This window comes from Ostreococcus tauri (genome assembly GCF_000214015.3).
Source record: "Ostreococcus tauri WGS project CAID00000000 data, contig chromosome 06, whole genome shotgun sequence".
Taxonomy (NCBI): domain Eukaryota; kingdom Viridiplantae; phylum Chlorophyta; class Mamiellophyceae; order Mamiellales; family Bathycoccaceae; genus Ostreococcus; species Ostreococcus tauri.
The window spans coordinates 444,092-466,189 of record NC_014431.2 but is presented as its reverse complement, the minus strand read 5'-3'; the positions used below and the strand labels follow the sequence as shown (position 1 = coordinate 466,189).

Here is a 22,098-nt window from a genome sequence, read left to right as displayed (position 1 = left end):
TAACAGTACCCTCAACGAATTCTTGGAATTGCAGTTGCTAAAATTTATCTTTGGCTGCGCGTATGGCACCGAACACCGAAGCGAGGTTAGCGCCTCTCAGCATGTTCACACCTCTTTGCACGTCCTCGCTGTCGGGACGACAGAACGGATTCGTTCGACGCTCGTCACCCACCGTGGTTGGAATAGTGGACTCGCCGCGCTCGCGCTGTGCCGCGATCTCCTTCGCCCGAGCGACGAGTGCCGCGTTCTCCGGATCCACGCTCAATGCAAACTTTGCATTTGCTTGCGTGTACTCGTGCGCGCACCACACCTTGGTCTCGTCCGACATCGCAAGTATTTTCGACACACTGGACCACATCTGCTCCGGTGTACCCTCGAACAATCTCCCACACCCGAGCGCGAAGAGCGTGTCGCCGACGAAGACGTGCCCGTCATCCGCAAAGTGATATATCGCGTGGCCGAGCGTGTGTCCCGGAGTCTCCAAAACCGTTGCTCGAAGATCACCCACTGATACCACATCGCCATCGCTTACCCATCGATCGACTCTCGCACTGATCTTCCCCATCTCCCGCTTCGGAGCGATGACTTTGATATCCGATACCGACCCGAACGCGTCTCGCAAGCCGTCGCACCCGCCCGCGTGGTCGTCGTGCCAGTGCGTCACCAAAATCGTCGACGGCGCCCGCCACGTCGGAATCTCGCTCTTAAACGCACGAACGACGTCCGCGACGCTCGGCGCGTCCACGATCGCCGTCTCTCCCGTCTCGGCGCAACGAATCGCGAATCCATAATTGTCCCTCAGCGCGTTGAATCTGTGCACTTCCATCGCGTTCACGTTCGTATCTCGCGACGAACACCGCGTTTGCGCCACTCCAGACGTCCGTCGTGCGCTCGCGATCGTCCGAGCGCGGAAGCGCGAACTGAGGCGACACGACGCGCGCATGCGTGTGCGGGCTCGACGTCACTTTGCGGACGGTTGAGCTCTGGAGTCATGTTCTCGACGACGATCACGACCTCGCCGACGGTTAACACGCGATGCGCGCGCGGCGTGAGGTGCCATCGACGTCGTCGCGGATCGCACGCGACCGTGAACGCGAAGAGTGGGGAGAACGACGCGGGATTCTTGAATTCACTGAAGAAGCTCAATCCATTCGCCAAGAAGGGAACGTCCGTCGAACGCGCGCGTCGAGACGAGGTCGAGGCGTCGACGCGCCAGATGACGGAAGCGATCTTTGGAAAGGGATTGGGCGGGAAAGTCATGGGGGCGATGGTGAACAAGGTCGCGGGGTCGCTGCGGGAACAGATGGCCGCGGCGGGCGAGGCGAGCGCCGAGGCGTACGACGACGCGGTTCGCGCGATCAAACTCGATCGCGAGCTGGAGAACGCGCTCGGGGGTGAAATAGAGTGCGGACCTGTGATGTCCCAAAGCTCGAGTTCGAGCGTCGTGAACGGAAAGAAGACGTCGAAAATCGTCATCGGGTTTGCGGTGCAGAGTCGGCGCACCGGTCGGCGGGCGTTTGTGCAAGCCGAGTCCGACGGCGAAAATACCGTCGTGAGCGCACGAGACGACGCTGGACGCGTGTTTCAAATCGGCACGTCGAGTGGTGCGAAGGGATCCGGGAACACGTACGACGAAGTGTTCGACATCGACCCTAACGACGTCATAGACGTCTGACGCTTTTCAATAAACAAGAACGCAGATGCCCCCGCAGTCACTGACGCGTCGAACATCGCTATAATCATGCCAGCGACGCGCAAGAAGCAAGACGCGGACGAAATGGACATGGAGGTACGTCGCTTTACGTATAGAGACGCGTTTTGCGCACCGAACGCGAGCGTAACCAAATGAATCGATCCATTGATAGGATTCGTTCGAGATCGCCACTCGCTTCGTGAATTCTCTCTCGCACGACGACTTTATCAAACGTCAACGTGAAGCGAGGCGCAGATCGCCTCTTTGCGAAGCAACTGACCGAATGACTGACCTCTGAACGTTTCTCTCGACGCACAGACCGCGGACGTGGACCCGGAGATCGAGGCGATGCAAAGACGGCTCAGAGAGATGGAGGAGGAGGCGGAGAAGCTCAAGGATGAGCACGAAAAGGTGGACGACGCCATGGCGAGTGAAAACGCTGGGGCAAACGCGGAAGAAGACGCTGTGAAGAAGCAGGAGGCGGACGCGCGAAGTGTGTTCGTCGGACAGGTTGATTACGCGTCGACGCCGGAGGATTTGGCAAAACTTTTCGCGAGCTGCGGGACGGTGAACCGCGTGACCATTCTGCACGACAAGTTCGATAATCCGAAGGGTTTCGCGTACGTGGAGTTTTTGGAACCGGACGCAGTGCACAATGCGATCTTGCTCGACGGTTCGGAGCTTCGCGGACGGAAGATTAAGGTTTCCGCCAAGCGCACGAACGTACCGGGGATGAAAGCCGGCGGTCGCGGCGGTCGCGGTGGACGTGGACGCGGCAGATTCGGTGGTCGAGGTGCGCCGATGATGATGATGATGATGCCGTACTCTCCGTACGGCCGCGGCGGACGAGGTCGCGGTCGCGGTCGCGGTGGCCGCGGCGGACGCGGGCGTGGGCGCGGCGAAGGTGAAAGCGCGCCGGCTGAGACCGCTGAATAAAGAAAAGCATCGATTAGACGGTTGTTGTCAATAAACATCAATCAATTTTTGTCTCATTCGAACATATCACGTAATATGCATCGCTCACGACGTTTTCCACGCTTCGCCTTCGACGAAGATATCCTCAGGAGTGTAAAATTTGATCCCCACAGTTTTGGCGAAGACTGAGTCGACATCGCTGTGATCCCCCGCACGGCCGGCGGCATCGCCGACGTAAAAGCACTCGGCGAGATCCGGCTCGACCCCTCCGTTGTGTAAGCGCACCATACGCCTCCACATCCCGTCTCCACCCTTGCGATAATTGTGCGGATCGTTCACCTTGCCCTCTTTATTAATCTGCGTCGCGCAAAACGCCTGAAACGGCACATCGAGCGTCTCCGTGAGCCGCTCCAACCGGATCCGCACCGTCGTCGCCCTCGATCCCTCCAGCGCGCTCTTCACCGCCCCTTGATTACTAAAAATACATATCTTGTACCCACTCTCGTGTAACGCCCTCAAAACCCTTCCTACGTGTTCGTTCAGCGGTTTAAAGTCGTCCGCCGTCGCCGCGTACGCCTTCCGTCCGCTCTTCGTCCGCTCCAGCGTCTCGTCCAGATCGAACGCCGCGATCTTCGTCGACGGCGCGCATCTTGAATCATCGTGGACTAAAAGCGACGCATCGACCGTCTTCCACGTCGGGCGATCGCTTCGCGCGCTCTTGCTCTCGCTTTGCGTCGATTGGGTGTGATTCTGACTCTTCACCTTTGTGGGCGAACGCTCGGCCGGGCGCTTGGTGCGCACGACGAAGGCGTCCATGCGACGCGCGAACGCGCGCGCAAGTTTAGTGGGCGTCGATCGCGTTGTGCACGGATCGTCGACCGCGGTGTCGAGCGTCGACGAGTGCCGCGCGCGCCGCGTAGGCCTTTGGCGTTCGCGGCGTTCACCGGTTGGGGCTACGATGGGCTAAGCTGCATTACAACAGCGAGCTATGCTCGAGAAGTTCGAGTAGCGACGAGAACGACGTTGTGTTCTTGCCCCTCGACGATGACGCGATGCACGAGGCCAACGTGACGGGCGAGTAGTTCCTCAAACGTTGCGAGCTCGCGCGCGGCGCGTGAGCCGGCTTTGCCGTCCCAACAGTTGCACACGCAGAATCCACCGCGAACAAGGGTGCGGCCGAGATCACGTATGAAATCGACGCTTCGAATATGCACTGGAATTCGTCCTTTTCCGTCGTAGGCGTCCAGGAGAACCGCGTTGACCGACGGATGCGCACGTGCAGCCTCGCCGAAGAAATCAAACGCGTCGCATCGCAACACTTCGATCGGACGCGCACGCATTGATTTGCGCAATGGACTCGACGCCGAGGCCTTTGTGGACAACGTTTGGTGCAATGGAACGAACATGGCCGTCGAACACGCGTCGATAACCGTTTGACTACGCTCGAGCGTGAGAATGCGGACGTCTCGTGCCGATGAATGGTTCGCCACGTATAACGGCAAGGCACCCGAACCAAGGCCGACGGCGACGACGAGCGCACGAGTACCGGTGCGACGTCGAGTTGATAGCCGGTTCATCGTCTCCCGCGCCATGACGCGGATGTACTGAAATCCGAGCACATCTGGCATCGCCTCTGGTTTTCCTGTTCGCGTGAGGTACGAGAGTCCTTGCTCAACCTTGTCAAGATAAATCGCTCGCCATCGCCCATGTTGCTTGACGGACACGCGACCGAGCTCCGGCTCGTCGCCTTGTCGCTGAAACGTCACGCGCGGTGGACGACAACGCATGTTTTCGTAGTATCCAGCTTCACTCTTTGGATCTAGGCACCACCCGAAGAAGTAATCTGGCGCCACCGTGCACTCCTCTCCCTCACAGATGCGACGCTTAGCGCGCAAAAACACCGTCTCTCCTAGTAAAGGGTGATCTTCAACGTATACGCGCTCGCAGTTTGTTTCGACCTTGGTCTCGATGCGCGCGAAATTAGCCGCGAGCGAGGCGCTCGGATGTTCACGCTCGAGTTCCATTGCGCGAACGCCGTGCGAGCGCGCGTAAGGATCATCCTCGTCGTGTTGCTCAACGACGTCATAATCGTCAACATCATCGCTCCTGAGCATGACTGCATCGCGCGAGAGGCGCTCGGCGTCGAGCGTGGAAATATCACCCGAAATCGAGACGATTTTCCCTGAGAAGTGCGCTACGAGCTCGCCCGGCTCGAACGCGCGCGTGGCGAACACACCCGTGTCGCCCACGCGCACGCGCGCGCGCTCGAGATACCGCTCGATCTCCACGCTCGTGCCCCCACACTCGCACACGACCTCGACGCCGTCGATTCGTTCGACCGCGCGCCGGAGTCCTTCGCGCTCGCGCGCGTCCAACGCGTTCAATCTCCTAACCAACTCGCGCGGATTCAATCGTCGCCCCTCACTCAATCGCACCACGATCGCGCGCTCGCTCGCGATGTCCCCTATGTTTTGGCGTCGCGTTCGAATCCCACGAACGTTCGCGCGCGTCCACGCGAGCACGATTTCTGCACCGTCCTCGGCGCGTCCGTATCCGTACGCGCACGCCGTCGAAGACGCGAGCTCGCCCTCCGCGCGCTCCGCGCTCACTTCCCACCCCCCGATCGCATCGTACGCGGTCCCAATCCCGTGATACCAACCGGTAACGGCGCTCAATTCACCCACGTACGCCAGCGTCTCCCCGTCGTCGCGCGTCGTTCGACACTCCCCCGTCGTCCGCCATCCGTCGAACCATCCGCGCAACGCGCACCCATTCGCCGACACCTGCGTCCCCGCACCGAACGGTGCGTCGCGCGCCCACGTCCCATCGTGATACCCTCCACCGCGTCCACGTCCCTCGACGTCGTCGTCGCTCAAATCGCTCTCCGAATCCACGCCGAGCGTCATTCGCCCGCGTCCGTGTCGCGCCCCGCGTTCGAATTCACCCTCGTACGCGCTCCCGTCTTCGTACGTCGCCCGTCCGCGGCCGTGCGGGCGTCCACGCGCGTCGACGTCACCGACGTACGCCCGCATCGCGCGCGACGCGCGTGGACGCGCGCGCGCGCGGGGGTGACGGTTCGCACCCCGCGCGAACGGTGGGCCGTCCAAAAGGTCCGCGGTGTGACGCGGTGAGACGATGTACCGTCCAAAAGGTCCACGGTGTGACGCGGTGAGACACGGCGCTCGAAAGGTCCGCGGTGTGACGCGGTGAGACGACGACGATCGACGCGATCGCCCACGCGCGGTCGTCGACGCGCGCGTCGGCACACCGCGTCACACCGCGACCGTCGAACGGGGCGCTCGCGTGCGGTGCTCACGGACCCGTCGCGCGCGCGAGGGAGAAACGCGACGACGCGTGAGGTCGAAAGCGTGGCGGTCGCGCGAATTGGACAATCCATCGCCCGTGGACGGTTCGGAATGGATGATTTTAGACGCGGGACGCGGACGAACGCCCCGCCGGGAGGGGCGTCGAGCGTGACGTTTGGGTCGGATGGTATCACGAGTGTGTGCGAGGAGGAGGTGCGGTGGAGACGGGCGAGCGCGGCGAAGTTGGCGGAACGCGCGGGGAGCGGGGGGATCTTCGGCGAAGACGCTCGCGCGGACGCGGGCGCGGCGCGCGTCGAAGAGGATGGACCGCGAACGCGGTGCGCGACGTGGGACGATGTGAAAGTGATGATGATTGCGGATTTACGAACGCGGTGTCGTGAGCGTGGGATCAATCCAGCGGGGTCGAGGGAGGCGCTCGCGGAGCGCCTGTGGGAGGCGTTGTCGAACGGAGAGTGCGCGCTCGAGGTGGAGGATAAGCCCAAGGGTGGAGTCTCGAGCGCGACGATGAATAACAATTACACTCGGAGCTCGGGACAAAACGCGGGAAACTTTTTGACGGCCCGAGCGACGTCGAGAGTTCTGAGAGATCCGGGCGGGGGGTCATCGTTCATCTTCGGCGGGGAATCGCCGCCAAAGCGCTCGGGAAACGGTGAGGGCGATCGCACTTCGCGCGGTGGATCGCCTAAAGCGCAGGCGCGAGCGTCGCATATCGCCGCAATGGCGGGGAGCGATATTTTTGGCGCACCCCAGATGAGAAGCTCCAGGATCTCCGCCGCCAAGCTGGCGGAGCAGCGGGGGAACAACGTCTTCGATCAGACGCTCCCGCCGACCAAACCCATCCCGGCGCATCGTCAAGCTGCGTTGCGACAGATTCAGGGCGTGGACATCTTCGACCAAAACTTACCTCAGGTTCGAAGACAAAGGTGCGGTAAGTCGCAGACCCCGGGCGGATCGTCGTCCATTAACTTTGAGGGAATGTTCCTCCCGGCGTCCGACGACGAGGGCGACGCGCCGGACGACGACGAGGACGAAGAACCGGACGAAGGCGAGACGAGAAACGTCCCCGTGGTCGAGGAACCTGAGGAAACGTAGTCAAGAACGTTCGCGTCGATCGAAACCACGCGCGATCGTCACCGAACTCGAACATGAAAAGGCGTGCGAAGAAATATATTTTAGAGCTCCGGTTGCGCGCCCGCCTTCTCCTCAAAGCGCCTCGCAGTCTAGCGGTCATGTCCGCGCGTTTCGCCGCGACACCGAGTCGATTAAATACGTCCACGCGCGTCTCCTCTCGCCGCGTCACCGTCGTGGCGAGCGTGTCGAAAGCACAACGCGTCGAAACAAACCGAAGAGCCTTTGGGATAAATATCTTCTCGCTCGCCTCCGCGGTCGCGCTCGTCCCGATCGGCGCGAGCGAGGCGCGAGAGGACGTCGTGGAGTGCTTCTTCGACGTCACGGTGGAGGGCGAACAGCTCGGCACGGTCAGGGTGGAGGTGGACGCGTCGACGCTGAGCGGGAAGCGATTCGCGCAACTGTGTCGAGGCGAGCGCGGTTTGTCGTATCGACGCACGACGCTGGATTCGATCGAGGTGGACGACGACGAGACGGAGGTGTACTTGAAAAATGGTGGAGTGCAAAATTTCGTGACGCCCGGCACGCAATCTCCCGTAGACATTGTTGGTGGACCGAGCGCAGAGCGGCTCCTGGAGGATTTGGAGCGACAACGAGCGAAGCATGACCGGGCGGGATTGGTGTCTTTGATCGTCCGACGCGATCCAAGCGAGCCCGTTCCGGAACCCAAATCGCGATTGGTGAGTGTGAGAGGTAAATTTGAGACGGTGTACGATCAGCCGCCGCCGCCGCCGAACGGGACGGCATTCGTCATCACGCTGCGACCTGCGCCCGAGTTGGACGCTACGAACGTCATCGTCGGCCGAATCGTCGGCGGCGAGGACGTGTTGAAAGAGATCTCGCAGCTCCCGACCGTGAAGGACAATACGAGTTCCCCGTTCTTCGCCGTGGCGAAATCCATCGGGGACAAGCGTGCGCTCGTCGCGGAGCAGGCTTTTAGAAAGCCATTCAAAAAGGTCATCTTCTCCAAGAGCGGTGTCGTCGAGAGTGAACAATCGAGCGAGGAGTGAGCCCAAATGTTGTGTGTAATTCAATATTTCTAAGGTGCTACTGGTACAGTAGTATGGTTTATACTAAAGGCACGTGTCGATGATGCGCAAGACGGTTGTCGGGTCGACATTTTGAGGCAACAACTTGCAGAACATCGGAACGGTGAGTTCCGTCGCCCCAGTTCGAGCGAGAGCTGTCTCGATCGTGGATTTCAATAACGCCGGATTTGGGATGTCCAGAAGGCGAAGATAGCACCCAAAGTTCCCGTACGTGTCAGACGAAGCGTCGTAACCGCCGCCTCTCAGGTACGTGGCGAGCAATCCATCGGTGGTGCCGTACATCTCATCGAGGAAGAAGAGGATGCTCTGCTTGAATGAAGACGTCAGCAGGAAAGGCATCGGGAAGCCATTATCGATGCCATCCGATTTCTTGAGCAGCTTATGGAACGCGTCCATCAGTCTTAAATCGCTCACAGCCATCGAAGCAGCACTCATTTCATCATCAGACTTATTCGTTGAGTGAATGAGATTTTCGCACGCTGCGTACATGTCCACGTAGCATCGAAGTGCCTCAGGGACTTCTCTCTCCATGCACTCACGCAGAGCGGCCGCGGAGAACCCGGCACGATCGTTCAAGCCGGTACACATGCTTTGTTCGAATGAGAGCAGCATCGTATCGCTCGTGAAGACGTCCACCGCATCCTTGCCGGCTCTCACTGCCGTCGCATTGGCGACAGGTGCCGTGTTGTGATCGCGCGTCGCCTCCACTGCTGGTGGCTTGAGCGCGGCTCGCGCACCCGCGGCGTGAAGAGCGGTACCTAGCTGTGCCTTCGCCCCAGTTCTATCGACTTCGTACGAGAGTGCAGACGTGTGCCTCTGAATGGGAATGTTGCGAAGCTCATACAGCGCCCTCTTCGTCCCAGGTTGTCGTTCAAAGTCCAAGTCCGTCGTCCAATATCTTGGAGATATAACCTTGATGCGAATGAGTTCGTCCGGATCCGGTAGTAAGCACGGTGTAATGAGTTGAGAACGTACTACACCGTCTCGCGGTGTGGACGTAGTAATCTCCAGGGGAGTGGACACCGGCTCGAGCGTTGACGCATCGATCGTGTTCAGAAGTCGTTCCTTTGCGGCGAGCACGTACAAATGTCTGTACGCTTGACAGTACCACCTGTTATCGTTTGGATGAGCAGGGAATCGCGGGAACATCGCGATCAAAAGAGCAGCGACGGAGGCATTATCCGTCGAAAACGTTTGCGCGCAGCCACCAAGGAATAAAAATCCATTCGCCATAGCGATCGCCATGTGAGCTCCATATGTGAGTCCTGTATTCGAAATGGCGCTCGTCTCCAGGCGTGATCGAAGATGGCGCAAGAGACGAAGCGTCGGCAAATCACCGGTACCAGCCATGACGCAGGCGAGAGACATGGCGATTACGCCGATACATGTCTCGAGCGTTGACTTGTTCACCAGCGGCTCCCTCGCGTCCAAGCCCGCGTTCTTCTTCCACACCAAAAATTTGAGAGCGTACTTGCGAAGCGTTGCAGCGGCGATCGCATTACCGGATCCGGCATAACGCAAGCCTATGGCCATGCACCCACCAGCGAGGGCGTTAACGTACGTCTGTGCGATGGCCTCTCGATCTGCCTTCCCTAGCCACGACGAATCATTCTGATTCTCCTGTTCCTCGGGTGATTTCGGGTCCATCGCATCGCGAAGCAAGGGCGGTAACAAACTTTCTATCCAGTCTGCATCCGCGCGAATGGTATCCCACATAATGAGACTCTTCGCCACCACGCGTAACATGACGTAATCTGGACAGGCATCGTCCAGAGCGTAGTGCGTTGACGGAATTTCTAGGTGAGTGGATACCGACGCATCGTTCGTCTTCAAGTACATTAAAGTGAGCGCCATGATGGCTCCGGGTGCCGAGAGATCAACATTGACCATGGATCCTTCAAGTATGTACCCATCGACCGACACTGGCGGTCCCTCAGGTGCGCAAAAGGTTCCATCTTCAGGATTGTAATTATCGTTCCACGAAGTGTTTGCTGACGTTGACTTGATCACAGCTGACGAGGCGGGCATGCCACCAGGAGGAGGCACATACCTAGCAATGCCACCAATAGTGAAGTGCCGAAGACGCTCGACGATGAGCAAATCAGACAATCCGCTCGTCGAGCTTCCCTTCCCCAGCGTGACAAGGCCGAGAGCAATGCCCGCGGACAGCGCGTAGCACTCGCGACCGTTAATGGCGTCGCCTTCGGGAGACTTGCCGATCTCGCTGAGTAGCGTTTCGACGATCAGTCGTTGTGCCGTGCCTTGATACAACAATCCAACGGACATTAGTGCACATGATTGAACCAAAGATGGAAGCTCAATCTCTGGGAAAGACAGAGGGTGTCTCGTCGGAATATGCAAGAAGCACATCCTGCTCGTAGCGGGGTCTCCCGTGCCTAGTTTGGATGCGGCGACGCCCAAAAGCGTACCCACCGTAGTGGCCTCGTGTTCCTGAGCTAAATACCTATACAAATCGGTCGCAGTCAGGCCAGAGAGATGTCCATTTAGACCAAGCGCCATGAGGACGCCTGCGTGGGAGTACGTCGGCACCTTCGGTCGGTTGAATACGATCCACGCTCTGTTCAACTTCCCATCGTCGTCGTCGGATCGAAGAGCCAGACCCGACGCCGCGCCATTGTGAAATTCTGGCCAATTTGTGAAGTTTTTCGGCGCATCGGCCACCGTGAGATCTAGATTGACCACCGCATTCTGTTGTGTCGGTAGACAGCCCGCAAAGCAGAGTACTGGCGTTTGGAGAGCCTCTGTTGGTTTTGCGACGACAGTGCCCAAAGTGGCGGCTCCTCTACCGACGGGCAGAGCGGCGGTGCGCGTGGCCAGTACCCAAAGTTTTGACTGTTGTTGCGATCCTTGTTCTGCGTCTCCACCGGCACCCTCACTCTCACTCAGTTCGATGGGTGCTGGGGAAGCCGTGTTCAATATTGCCCGAAGTTCGCGAATTCGGTAGTCCCTCGGAAATCGAAGCGGACCGACGAATTCTTCAAGGTGCTCCAAACCGTCATGCACGCCAGATCCATCAGTTTGAGTCTTTGCCGTTGCCAGTTGTGCCTGCCGTTGCTTCGCGTCTCGAATGAGATCAACGTCTCCATACATCAACGCCAAATCATGTCGACCAATGAGCGAATACGCCTCCTCAGACAAACCGTTCGTTGGTATATCTCGACAGCAACGCAACATTCCATGAAATGGCTGCGCCAAACCCGGCGGGAGTCGCTCTACGTCTTCGACCGTCAAGCCCATGGCGGTCATTGTGTGCGCAAACGTCCCTCCTGTGCTCGAGAAGCTGGCCAAGTCAATCGTCGATGTGTGGCACAGTTTCAAGATTCGTCTGGCACGGACAACGACATCACCGCCGTATGTGTTCATGTCGACCACCGAACCCTCCTGAAGACCATCGAGAATCAATGGCGGGACGAGAGCATGAAAGTCAGCCTCCCCAGAAAATATTCCTTCGATGGCTCGAAGTATATCTGGCACGCGTTTCTTTGCTTCTGCCCGAATCGGCTGAATAGACTTCCCGACATCGCGTGAGTAGTAATCTATGTAGTCCCAATCGTCGATCGCGGTAGCCAGCGCTATGGCAAAATAACGCAAAGAACCTAGCATCGATCGATGAATCGTGTCGACCTTTGAAGCTTCGTAAACGGTGTGAACAGTAGCTAAGACAAGCTCGGTGCGAGCAGTGTGTATGCCCACTCTCGACGATGTCTCCGATTCATGGTTACTCGAGCCAGAGTTGCCAAGAGCGCGCTGCACAAAATCCCAATCGCTTAACTCGTTCGTATTAACGTTCGAGCCGATACCACACCATTCGTTAAGTGTGCGAACGACGCACAGCCACTCGTTCTCGGCGTCGTCAACGCCCACGCAGTCATTCGCGTACAAGCGTTGAATTATTTCTATCAGTTCACCCGTTCGACAGACCTCGTGCAACACGGCGAATAAAGCACGAGCGTGAGGGGATGCGAGCGCTCCCGGGACGCGCACGCGTAGCGTGCCAGAAACTTGTCCATGAAGCCGAACTGTCGCGACTCCGTGTAAGAAGTCGGAGACGCGATCGATGTCACACAATGTCTCGTTGCCGATCGAATCCGAGACGCGTATCTTGCACAAAATGCTCTGTCCGACGTAAAGTTCTAAGGTACCATCGGAAGACGCGACGAGAGTATCCAGCATACCGTTGGATTTTCGCGTCGCGGAAACCCCCACCGCCGAGAAGACGCCTTCAATCGGTGCGCTCGCTCTCACTCCCTCACGTGTCGAACTCACGTACAGACCGGTCACGCGCCGCGCCGAGTCTTCAGAAACTAAGACCATCTCTCTCCCATCTTCATCGTGCGCGAACCCGTAACTCGTCGCCTCAGGCACGAAATCTTCCCTGATGCGCTCGCTCCAGCAAATGTCAGCGCAGATGCGAAACTCGGGAACGGATTCACTGAACTCTGTCTCCGATCCGCCGGACACTAGTGAAAGTCTCCATAACTCGTGTGCGCCACGAGTAGGGACGAAAAACAACACCAACGAGCGCCTCGCGTCGCTCCACGCAACGCGAACGGGATTCGTAGCATCGTCCAATCCGTCAATCGCCGTCGGTTCGGCCAACGCGTGCGCGGCGATCGACACGACACCATCAAGGGACACGAACAACAATCCAGCGCACGTCGCCGCGAACGACGCCGCTTCAAACCCGAGCGGCATTCGTCGCGTCTCTCCAGAGATCCCAAACACCGTGAACGAGTCCCTGTGCAACGCGCACGCGTACCAACCGTCGCTCGCGTCGTCGCCGCCGCCTCCCAAAGTCGACGTCCTCTCCACCCCACCTCGACCGAACTCACACCAGCACACATCCAAGACTTCCTCTTCGCACGCGTACGTCGCTCTCAAAATCCCGCTCGCCCGTCTGGTCACGCTTCGTCCGTCCGTCCCCGTCTCCAGCGTCTCCCCGTCCTCCGCGTCCCTGCGCTTCGCCCACCCCATGCGGCGCAACGAATCTCCACACGACCCATCGATTTCGCGCTGTTCTCGCTCCCCGATCGTGAGCGTCGTCAATCGCGTCGCCGCCGTCGTCGCCGCGCTCGTTTGACTCCCTTGAGACGCGCGCGCCGGTCTGCGCCCGAGCCCACGTCCGTGGTCTCCCGGCGAGCTCCTCGATCGCGTCGACGCCGACGCGAGCGCCGGACGCGCGCGCGAGGTCGCGAGCGAGCTCTCGGAGAGTTCGAGGACGTCTCGATCGCCCATGACGCGACGCGCGCGGCGCGTGCCGACGATTCGACGACCGGCTGTCGCCGCGGGATTCAAAATCCATCGTCATTCTAGGGTATAGGGTATAGGGTTTAGGACACCGACCGCGCGCCTCGCGACGCGACCGTCCGCACCGCGTCGCTCGCGATGCGGGCGTCGAGCCCGGACGGGACGGCGCGCGCGCGCGCGGTGGACGCGCGGGCGTCGTCCGCGTCCGCGTCGACGTCCTCGGTGGAGGCGCAGAACGCGAGCGGGTCGACGATGGAATTCGATGGCGCGATTGGGATCGTCGTGTTGGAACGCTCGGACGGTGAACGGATCGTGCTCGTGCGACGGAGAGACGATGGACGGACGCGCGGAGAGGGAACGTTCGTGGAGATCGCGGTGTGCGGCGCCACGGGGGCGTTGGGGGTGAACGACGCGGGTGCGTCGTACGAAGACGCCGAGTCGGCGGTTTCGAGCGCGAGACGACGCGGGTACGATAAAGAGCTCGCGCGAGGGGCGTGCGCGCTGGGATATCGCGTGTACGGTGATGTGGCGGCGTTGTTGATCGCGAGAGTGACTCGCGTGGCGGCGATCTTGCCGACGGGGGATGAGGTGACGCAGGTTCGAGAAAGCGGTTGGACGCGCATGGCGCTGAGAAACGCCTGCGTCGGTTTAAATCGGGAGGAGCGCGCGAATCTGCAGTCGCTGTGTGAATTCTCGTGCGATGGGACGCATTTCTTCTGTCACACGTTTGACGTGTCGAGACCGTTCGCGTACGGGGGGGGAGGAGAGAAACCAGACCGCGAGTGGGTGTGGAACGCGTCGCTGGCGGAACCGCTTCAGGCGACGGGGATCCCAGGTATCTGTCCGACGCTTATGCAAGGTCTCGTCGAGCATCGCGAGCTGAAGGATGCGAACGGGAAATTATTTAACCTGTGCATCTTCGGAAAGCGATCGAGCTTACATCCCGGAACGCGCTACCTTGCTCGAGGCTTGAACGACATCGGCGCTCCCGGGAACGAGGTGGAGATGGAGCAGCTCGTTTGGTGCGAGACCGATCGCGCGAAGAGCCCTGCGCTCGCGGATACATCAGACTCGCGCGATGAGAAAGAGGGAACCGTCGTATCGCCCGACGGTAAATCTTGGAGCTGGACCTCGTACGTGTGGCGACGAGGTAGCGTACCGATTAGTTGGATGCAAGAGATCAAGCAGGCATACGGAGAGGCAGAGATTCAGGTAGCACCAGATAATCCGTACAAGGGCACTGGGACGTACTTTTCGCGAGTGATGAACGCCTACCGTGCCGGCGAGCGCGCTACATTTCCGATCACGTGCGTGAACTTGCTGCGATGCGCGCCTGGAAAGCCAGAATTTTTGCTCTCCGAGCACTTCCACGAAGCGATTAGAGGAGTGCGACAGCGTACAGGATTGGGGGATGTGTCGGTGCTGAACTTTGATTGGCACGCTAACTGCAAAGTGCTCGGCGAGGCAAAAACGGTGGAGGGACTTTGGGTCGCTCTGCGTCGTCACCTCGTTGAGGGATCACTCTTCTCGGGTTCCACCGTCGCCGCGGATGGCGAGAGAGTGAAGACCGTGAGTAACTGGCAGCGTGGACTACTTCGATACAACTGTGCCGATTCACTAGACCGAACGAATCTTGCTGGTTTCTTCGTCGCCGCGCAAGTGCTCACGGAACAGTGCGCCGAACTGGGTCTGAGTGTTTTCAATGCGATGGCGAACGCTGGACTCGCATACGGAGCTGCCGCGCCATCCGAGGGACGAATATCCAGAACAAGTTCGGGCGGACTTTCGCTCCCCCCGGGATGGGAGTCGCGAACGGACACTTCGACCGGGAGGACGTTCTACATAGATCACAATACTCGAACGACGAGTTGGTCTCTGCCCACGGAGTACACACCGTGTGAACCGATTGACGTATCACCGGTTGAGACTGTGTCGAAAGATACGAGCCAGAGTGCCTCGTCTGCCGGTAGCCCACTTTTGACGAGGCTGAACTCGGGACAGAAGGTGTGTCAAAGTGGCGGTGCGGAATGGCTGGGAGAGCTCATGAGGAGCCCTGAGAAGGACCAGACGCCGAGTGAATCGTTCAAATGGTTGGGGAGCACCGTGGATGAGTTCCGGGCTGCGATGCTGCCGCAGTGCCTTAATGCCATGGTGGAAATATTCCTGGCGAACGGCGACTTTCACGCGCAGATGTACACGTCAACTAGAGCGTCACACTCCGCGACGATTCATCTGCTCGATGCGAACGCGGCCACTGCGGCGGCTGTTCGTTTCAAGTCTACGCCAACTACGGCGAGTAGCACCATGAGCAACGCCGCTCTCGGGATCCAGCGAAGGTTTCACAACATGGTATCCGACGGCACGAAGCAGTCGCAATTTGAAATGTTCCTGGGGTTGAATAGCTCAAAATATTTTCCGTCGACTTCGGACACTCCTGGTCGTGTGTTGACACGAATCGATGCCGCTGAAATAAATGAGCATTCAAAGTGCGTGAATCCGGAGCTCGAGGAAGATTTGCTGAAGGGTATTTTGTCGTCGCATGGAGGAATGTGCGCGGCGAAGGGGCCGCTTTGGATCACTCCCAAAGGACAGCACGCATTGCACATGACGTTTTCTGTGTCCTCCGGGTCGGGAAGCCCTGGTTATCTACTAATGAAATCGCCGACGGAGGTGTCAGAATTCATCGCGCCATCGCACGTCAATGTCGTCGTCAGCAAGGAAGGTCAGCGAGATCGAGCAACGTCGTTCGCATTACCACGCGTCTCTCCCGGCACATCGTTAGGCTTCATACTTCGCGATACCAATGCTTTGCCGAGTGGTGGCTTGATCGACTTCGAAAGCGACGCGGTTCCGTCTTCACAAGATGCCGGGTATTCAGTGAAGGTGCACCTGCAAAATTACCTCGGGGAAGATGAATCAAAAAAGGACGCCTTTTTGGCTATCGGTCACTTGGAGTTGCTCAGCGAACGCCATCGATTAGCCAGTGATATATCGACATCCACGCCGCTGAACGGACAAAAGGTATCGCTGGGAGCAAAGCCTCCAATGCCGCGAAGTTCTGTAGACGCGGAGAGGGCGACGCCGAGCGAAACAGCATCAAAGGCGGAATACTTCAGTAAGCTCAAGGAAATCGACCCAACCCAGGCATCACTGTCGTCACTCTTAGAGTTGGAGGTGATTCGCACCCGCGCGCGCATGTCTGTCGCGGACAGAGATGTTTTGATCACGAAGAACGGGTTCAACCGAATCGATTTGGATCCAACGGAACGCTTACGAGATTGGCTAGCTCGCGATGGTTTGAGGGAGTTGGAGCACGAGCGAGCTGAAAGAAAATCCACCTCGTCCTCATCGCTGAGTGCAATGTCGGGTCTTCGAGGTTTGAGCATATCGAGCTTGACAGAATCGATCATGGGGCCGATGATGCGGCCAAACTCGGCGACGCTTTCTCACGTATCAAATGCTCTTGGTTCGCAACAGGCCACAGCAAATGCGGGGAACGGTGTCACAAGTGCGCGCACCTTAGAAGATCAACGTTGCGCTGCTGTGCTCGAGGAGTTGAGGAAGGCATCATCTGATCTCGCGACCTGCACCGGAAAAGGAGCATTGAGAGCAGGGTACAGCATTCAGCGCTCCGCCGAGGCGTTTTCGTGTGAGACACAGACGAGCGAGGCTTGCTCCAAGCTACTCGCAGACGCGACTGTGCGCGCGACGCTAGATACTATGCCTAACATCAGGCGCGAGTACATGCGGTCGACGTTTGAGCAAAGTTCTCGCAACGGTACATTACTACACGTCGGCGTTCCTTCATCCGTCGTCATCGGATTCAAGCTCGCCGTTCCGGATGCCATTGGAGGGTACGTGCCGTGCGTCCTCCGCGTCACCGGGGTTTGCGATGCGGATGGAAAAGAATTAGTACACGTAGAAGACTACGTCATACCCGCCATAGGTCCGCGGTCGACGCTTCACTACGAGTTTGGAGAGATTTTCGCGCAGCGCCAGCCGAAATCGCTCCTCTTCCGCCTGTTGACTGATCCCGGACGCGTGTGGGGTCTATCAGGCCGAGTCTCTCTCTACGCCCACGCCCTCGATTCGGCGCCTCAAGCGAGGCAAACCTAGCGATTCAGTCTTTGAAATTACATCTTCGCAATTCCATCTTCGAGGTACGTGACGACGCCGCTCTGAGTTAGTTAGCCCGCGCTCGCGATTGCGAGTCCTCACAACCGCGCGCTCGATCACAACGCAGCGACTCGATGCTCTGGCGCGACGTCGGTTTCTTCGGTCGAGATGTCGTGAACACCACGACCGAGGAACCGTCGTCGTCGTCGTCGTCGTCGTCGGTCGACGTCCCGCTCGTCGCCGGTGGTTGGTCTTTCACCGCGGTGGTCTCCACGACCGACGCGTCGCTCACGCTGCGTGATTTCGCGACACGGCCCGCGATCGTCGACGAACGTCTTCGTCTCGCGACCGCGGTGTCGTGCTCGCGAGATCGAGCGTTCGTGGTGACGAGCGACGGGTGGGTGCTGACGGCGTACGCGGACGGCGCGAGCGGGACAAAGTGGACAAAACTAGAAGGCGTCGAGAACATCACGAGCGCGTGCGCGGCGTCGCATTGCCACGACGCCGTTGTTATCGTCGACGCGTCAGGACGGGCGGTGGAGGTGCGCGGTCTCGACGACGCGACCGGACCGTCGACGCGGGAGGCGAGCTTGGCGCCGGGCGGCGACGCGCGCGTTCGATCCGTCGCTCTCGGTGCGAAACACGGCGTTTTCGTCGACGTCAACGGTGGGTGTTGGACATTCGGATGGAACGCATACGGAACCTGCGGCTTAGGATTCGCGAGCGCGGAGGACATCGAGACGCCGACGCGCGTCGAGAGTTTCGCTCGAGCGAACGTGCGCGCGGTCTCCGCGTCCTGCGGCGACGCCTTCACCGTCTTCGTCGCCGCCTCCGGCGACGCCTACGCGTGCGGATACAACGGCGACGGTCAATTAGGCACCGAAGACTGCCCCGTGGGCGAAGCGACAGCGATTCCAGTTCTCGTAGACCTCGAGCGCGTCGTCGTCGCGCGATGCGGCGCGCGGCACTGCGCCGCCGTCGCCGACCGCCGTCTCTTCCTCTGGGGCGCCAACGATCTCGGGCAGATGGGCGTCGGGTCCGATGTGATGTCCCATCGCGTTCGCCCGCGCGCGTGCGCCGTCGACGTCGTCGCCGTCGCCGTCGGCGTCCACCACGTCTCGCTCCTCCGAAGCGCCGACGCCGCGGCGGGTGCCGAGTATGTGCGGGCACACGTCTGAGTCATGACTCCACCGTGATCCCCTCGACGACGAGATACGTCCACTCCCCCATCGCGCGCGTCCGCACGCGACGACGCGATGGACGGGAGCGCGGTCGCGACCTCGAGCGCGCGCGCGTCGTCCTCGAGCGCCGCGCGCGCGAGGTCGAGGTCGCGCGGCGCGCGCGCGCGGTCGCTGGGCGCGAAACGGATCGCGATGACGTCGAGCGGACGATCGACGACGACGACGACGACGACGTGCCGCGCTCGATGCTCGCGAGACGCGCGAATCGAGGACGCATCGGTGCGAACGGACGCGCGCGCGTGGACGACGGCGACCGCGTTGGCGGTGGTGCTCACGCTGGGGGGGGCGGGCGACGCGCGCGCGGCGCCAGAGGGGGTTTTCGACGTCGCGGCGAACGCGCGGGCGGGACTGGAACGCTTGGAGGAGATCCCGGTCGTCGGTGCGCTGGTGAAGGATGAAGAGATCGCGGTGGAGGCGGTGCGCGACGGGCGCACGGCGGGGGAGAAGTTGGATCTGTTTTTAGAGAAGGAGCCACCGATCGCCGTCGCGCTCGTCGCGATGCTCTTGGTGAACGGAAGCTTTGGTCTGGTTTACACCCTGTTCGTGCGCGAGACGAGCGTCGGTCCGGGTGGGGAGTTTGGAAAAGCCGTCGTCGCCGTTCGACAGTCCGTCGTGAAGGGAATCTTCGCCTTCTTTAACTCGGCGCTCGGTCGATACACGACCAAGGATTCGCGAGACGCCTGAAAGGTCGCCTCGCGAGCCTCGCAAGCCGCGCATGTAGCTCGTTTCGTGTAACATAAACCACCGTGATTGATCCATTTCCACTTTTTCTTCCCCATCGAACGCGATTCCACGCTCGTTCGCGCGACTTCGCTCGTCCAGAGGTCGCTTCGCGCCGACCGCTCGCGCGTCGGGACGCGCGTCTCAACACCATCCACTCGACGCCTGTTCCAGTCGTCGTCACGTCTCGCCGCACCGAACGCGCCCATCATGCCGCTCGCCGCCGCGAGCGAGGAGCGTCAATCGCTCATTCATCGCCCTCGAGAGCCCGCGTCGTGCGACGCGTCGTCGTCGTACTTCGATGAAGACGCGCGCGAGCGCTCGACCGCGAGGCGGCTCCGAGCGTTCGGTCTCGGCGCGTTCACCGTCGCGCTCGTCGCGTGCGGGGCGCTGACGGTGGACATGGCGCGTCACGTGGCGAAGACACGGACGAGGGCGACGACGGCGTCGCTCGGGGCGCCGCGATCGGTCGTCGGGTCGAGGATTTGGACGCCGAACGTCCCGCGCGATCAAGTCAACACCCAGGCGTTGGCGATGGCGGAGATGGATCAGTACCCACTCACGGGGAAGGAGTTGGAGGAGGCGAAACGAGAGACGCAGGATAAGTTATTTCCGATGTATGACGAGCGAAGGTACTTGGACGGGGCGTCGCGCAGGCGAAGGAAGTTGGAGACGCCCGTGTACGTCATCTCCGTGTCGAATTCCACCGTGGACTCGAAACACGCCAACGTTATCGTCAGCAGCCTCATGCGATTGTATGAGCTCAATAGTACGAATCGGAATTTAGTCCAGGTGCAAGAGGCGGTGTATCCCGTGAAATGGCCGCAAACGCTCGATCTGGCCGAAGAGGCGGTCGAGGAGCTCAAACGGCGTCATCCAAACCAGCACTATCACTGGTTCGATAACCTGGAGGTGGCGAAAAGCCATGGCGGCACGCTTCCTAGGGGTTTGGGATTCCTTTCGCATCATATCGGGTGCTTGTTCTCGCACATGCGCATGTGGCGCTTGCATCAGAAGAATCTGAACAAGTGGACGATCATTTACGAGAGCGACGGTTGGTGGAATCAGCACGTGAACGGCGCCTCGCTGCAGAGTGTCGTGGACAACGCCCCGGAGCACGCGGACGTGATTTTCCTTCACCCCAATAGTCCCGCGTCCGGTCAGTTCGTGAAGCAGTGGCCGAGCGGTAAAGGTATGAATTACATGTACCAGTACAACAAAGTTCTGGGCGCCGCCGGATTACAGGCGTACATGATCGGTCCACAGTTCACAGAGAAGATTCTAGATCTGATTCATTACCTCCGCGGTGCGGACATGGTGGACGCGTGGTTGCTGTTGAACATCTGTGGGCGTCGGGACGATCGCTACGCGACAAAAAAGATGAGGCTCAACTGCTACCACGTACAGGACAAGATCAAACCGCCGCACGAAATCGGTGGCTACCTCCCAGACTGGTACAGTCCGCACGAGCATACCGCACGCACGACAGATAACTGGCCGAAATTTTTAGAGTACCACATGCGCGGTGATCTGTACGAGCAGTCACGAAGCGAGAGGTACGCGAATTTTCTCGCCGGGAACGAAACCGGGTGGGGTCGATTCAACGACCAAGAGGCGCGCGAGCGCGCGGCGAAGAAAGAGCTCGCCAAGATGGCTGAAAAGGCGCGCAAGGGCGAAGTCAATCTCACGCAGCCGCAGCTCGGGAGAATTCATCGCTTCTTCGGCCGATCGCGAGCGGTGTAGAGAGATGTTTGTAATCCACAGCGCGTCGCGCCGACGAAAACGCCCCGCCCCGCGCGCCGACCTCTGCGCGCGTGCCGCCGCACTCCACGCCTCGCCCGCGTGATTCACCCGCGCGCGCGAACGACCGCGTCGAATCACGCGCGCGCGTGCCCGAACCGCGCGGAGACGACGGAGACGGTGACGACCGCCATGGAGGATGACGCTGAGATCAAATTTTTGCGACGACCCGTGGACACGTTACGTCTCGGTTTAGGCGCCGCGCGAGAGGTTGGGTCCTCGACGACCAAGCACCCGGTGGAGGTGATGCAAGAGGAGGTGCGCGCGCGCGATCGACGGCGCGGCGCGGCGCGATGGGCGAGAAGACGGGTGAAGACGCGCGCGAGATCCGACGCGTTCGTTCGCGAGACTGACGCGACGTCGGCGCGCGTTTTCGCGACGCACAGCACCAGAGCGGGCGAGAGTACAGAAGAAAGTTAGAAGCGATGGCGTTCACGCACGGGGCGGCGATTCCGGCCAAGTTGGACATCGAGAGACAGATTTTGAGCAACGTCGAGCGCCTTCCGGGACTGGTGCCTAGCAAGCGTCTCGGGTTGTCCATCGTCACGGGCGAGATCGACCGGTTCGGATACGAGGATTACCTCGGCCACGAGTCCATGCGCGAGGAGGCGCCGCGCTTGGACACGCACACGTTGATGGAGGCCAAGTTGAAACTCGGCGCCAACGTGGGGCGGTTTTGACTCGTTTTTTAAAGTTACACGCGCGCGTTTTCCACTCCACGCGCCCCACCCCCGCACGACCGCCCGTCCTCGAGCGTCTCCCCCCCCCGATCTAACCGTCTGAACACGCGTTCTTTCGGCGGTAATTCCCCTCCCGATCGCGCCGCGAGCGCCGCCGCGTCC

General features: G+C 60.0%; 13 protein-coding genes across 13 annotated transcripts; 9 read left to right on the top strand and 4 right to left on the bottom strand.

Annotated features, from left to right (window-relative positions):
- Positions 1 to 37: 37 nt before the first annotated feature.
- Positions 38 to 826, bottom strand: OT_ostta06g02770 (Hydroxyacylglutathione hydrolase; the record flags this gene model as incomplete). The annotated part of the gene is made up of 1 exon (XM_003079864.2): positions 38 to 826. One exon carries the CDS (start codon positions 824 to 826, stop codon positions 38 to 40), a length of 789 nt encoding a protein of 262 aa, XP_003079912.2.
- Positions 827 to 991: 165 nt separating this feature from the next.
- On the top strand, positions 992 to 1,675 carry OT_ostta06g02760 (unnamed product; the record flags this gene model as incomplete). The annotated part of the gene is made up of 1 exon (XM_003079863.1): positions 992 to 1,675. One exon carries the CDS (start codon positions 992 to 994, stop codon positions 1,673 to 1,675), a length of 684 nt encoding a protein of 227 aa, XP_003079911.1.
- A 102-nt stretch (positions 1,676 to 1,777) lies between these two features.
- On the top strand, positions 1,778 to 2,629 carry OT_ostta06g02750 (Nucleotide-binding, alpha-beta plait; the record flags this gene model as incomplete). Its single annotated transcript, XM_022984040.1, has 2 exons — positions 1,778 to 1,789; positions 2,012 to 2,629. The coding sequence occupies 2 exons, from the start codon at positions 1,778 to 1,780 to the stop codon at positions 2,627 to 2,629; spliced, it is 630 nt and encodes a 209-aa protein (XP_022839240.1).
- Positions 2,630 to 2,713: 84 nt separating this feature from the next.
- Positions 2,714 to 3,424, bottom strand: OT_ostta06g02740 (Polynucleotide 3'-phosphatase; the record flags this gene model as incomplete). Its single annotated transcript, XM_003079862.2, has 1 exon — positions 2,714 to 3,424. The coding sequence occupies one exon, from the start codon at positions 3,422 to 3,424 to the stop codon at positions 2,714 to 2,716; it is 711 nt and encodes a 236-aa protein (XP_003079910.2).
- A 170-nt stretch (positions 3,425 to 3,594) lies between these two features.
- OT_ostta06g02730 (MORN motif) lies at positions 3,595 to 5,640 on the bottom strand (the record flags this gene model as incomplete). The annotated part of the gene is made up of 1 exon (XM_003079861.2): positions 3,595 to 5,640. One exon carries the CDS (start codon positions 5,638 to 5,640, stop codon positions 3,595 to 3,597), a length of 2,046 nt encoding a protein of 681 aa, XP_003079909.2.
- A 384-nt stretch (positions 5,641 to 6,024) lies between these two features.
- On the top strand, positions 6,025 to 7,026 carry OT_ostta06g02720 (Domain of unknown function DUF4057; the record flags this gene model as incomplete). The annotated part of the gene is made up of 1 exon (XM_003079859.1): positions 6,025 to 7,026. One exon carries the CDS (start codon positions 6,025 to 6,027, stop codon positions 7,024 to 7,026), a length of 1,002 nt encoding a protein of 333 aa, XP_003079907.1.
- A 137-nt stretch (positions 7,027 to 7,163) lies between these two features.
- On the top strand, positions 7,164 to 8,072 carry OT_ostta06g02710 (Cyclophilin-like peptidyl-prolyl cis-trans isomerase domain; the record flags this gene model as incomplete). The annotated part of the gene is made up of 1 exon (XM_003079858.1): positions 7,164 to 8,072. One exon carries the CDS (start codon positions 7,164 to 7,166, stop codon positions 8,070 to 8,072), a length of 909 nt encoding a protein of 302 aa, XP_003079906.1.
- A 63-nt stretch (positions 8,073 to 8,135) lies between these two features.
- OT_ostta06g02700 (Anaphase-promoting complex subunit 1) lies at positions 8,136 to 13,367 on the bottom strand (the record flags this gene model as incomplete). The annotated part of the gene is made up of 1 exon (XM_003079857.2): positions 8,136 to 13,367. One exon carries the CDS (start codon positions 13,365 to 13,367, stop codon positions 8,136 to 8,138), a length of 5,232 nt encoding a protein of 1,743 aa, XP_003079905.2.
- Positions 13,368 to 13,517: 150 nt separating this feature from the next.
- Positions 13,518 to 17,495, top strand: OT_ostta06g02690 (Synaptojanin, N-terminal; the record flags this gene model as incomplete). Its single annotated transcript, XM_003079856.2, has 1 exon — positions 13,518 to 17,495. One exon carries the CDS (start codon positions 13,518 to 13,520, stop codon positions 17,493 to 17,495), a length of 3,978 nt encoding a protein of 1,325 aa, XP_003079904.2.
- A 134-nt stretch (positions 17,496 to 17,629) lies between these two features.
- Positions 17,630 to 18,673, top strand: OT_ostta06g02685 (Regulator of chromosome condensation, RCC1; the record flags this gene model as incomplete). The annotated part of the gene is made up of 1 exon (XM_022984039.1): positions 17,630 to 18,673. One exon carries the CDS (start codon positions 17,630 to 17,632, stop codon positions 18,671 to 18,673), a length of 1,044 nt encoding a protein of 347 aa, XP_022839239.1.
- Positions 18,674 to 18,868: 195 nt separating this feature from the next.
- Positions 18,869 to 19,420, top strand: OT_ostta06g02680 (unnamed product; the record flags this gene model as incomplete). The annotated part of the gene is made up of 1 exon (XM_003079854.2): positions 18,869 to 19,420. One exon carries the CDS (start codon positions 18,869 to 18,871, stop codon positions 19,418 to 19,420), a length of 552 nt encoding a protein of 183 aa, XP_003079902.2.
- A 246-nt stretch (positions 19,421 to 19,666) lies between these two features.
- Positions 19,667 to 21,199, top strand: OT_ostta06g02670 (unnamed product; the record flags this gene model as incomplete). Its single annotated transcript, XM_003079853.1, has 1 exon — positions 19,667 to 21,199. One exon carries the CDS (start codon positions 19,667 to 19,669, stop codon positions 21,197 to 21,199), a length of 1,533 nt encoding a protein of 510 aa, XP_003079901.1.
- A 189-nt stretch (positions 21,200 to 21,388) lies between these two features.
- On the top strand, positions 21,389 to 21,936 carry OT_ostta06g02660 (Proteasome maturation factor UMP1; the record flags this gene model as incomplete). Its single annotated transcript, XM_022984038.1, has 2 exons — positions 21,389 to 21,514; positions 21,643 to 21,936. 2 exons carry the CDS (start codon positions 21,389 to 21,391, stop codon positions 21,934 to 21,936), a joined length of 420 nt encoding a protein of 139 aa, XP_022839238.1.
- Between the last annotated feature and the right edge of the window lie 162 nt (positions 21,937 to 22,098).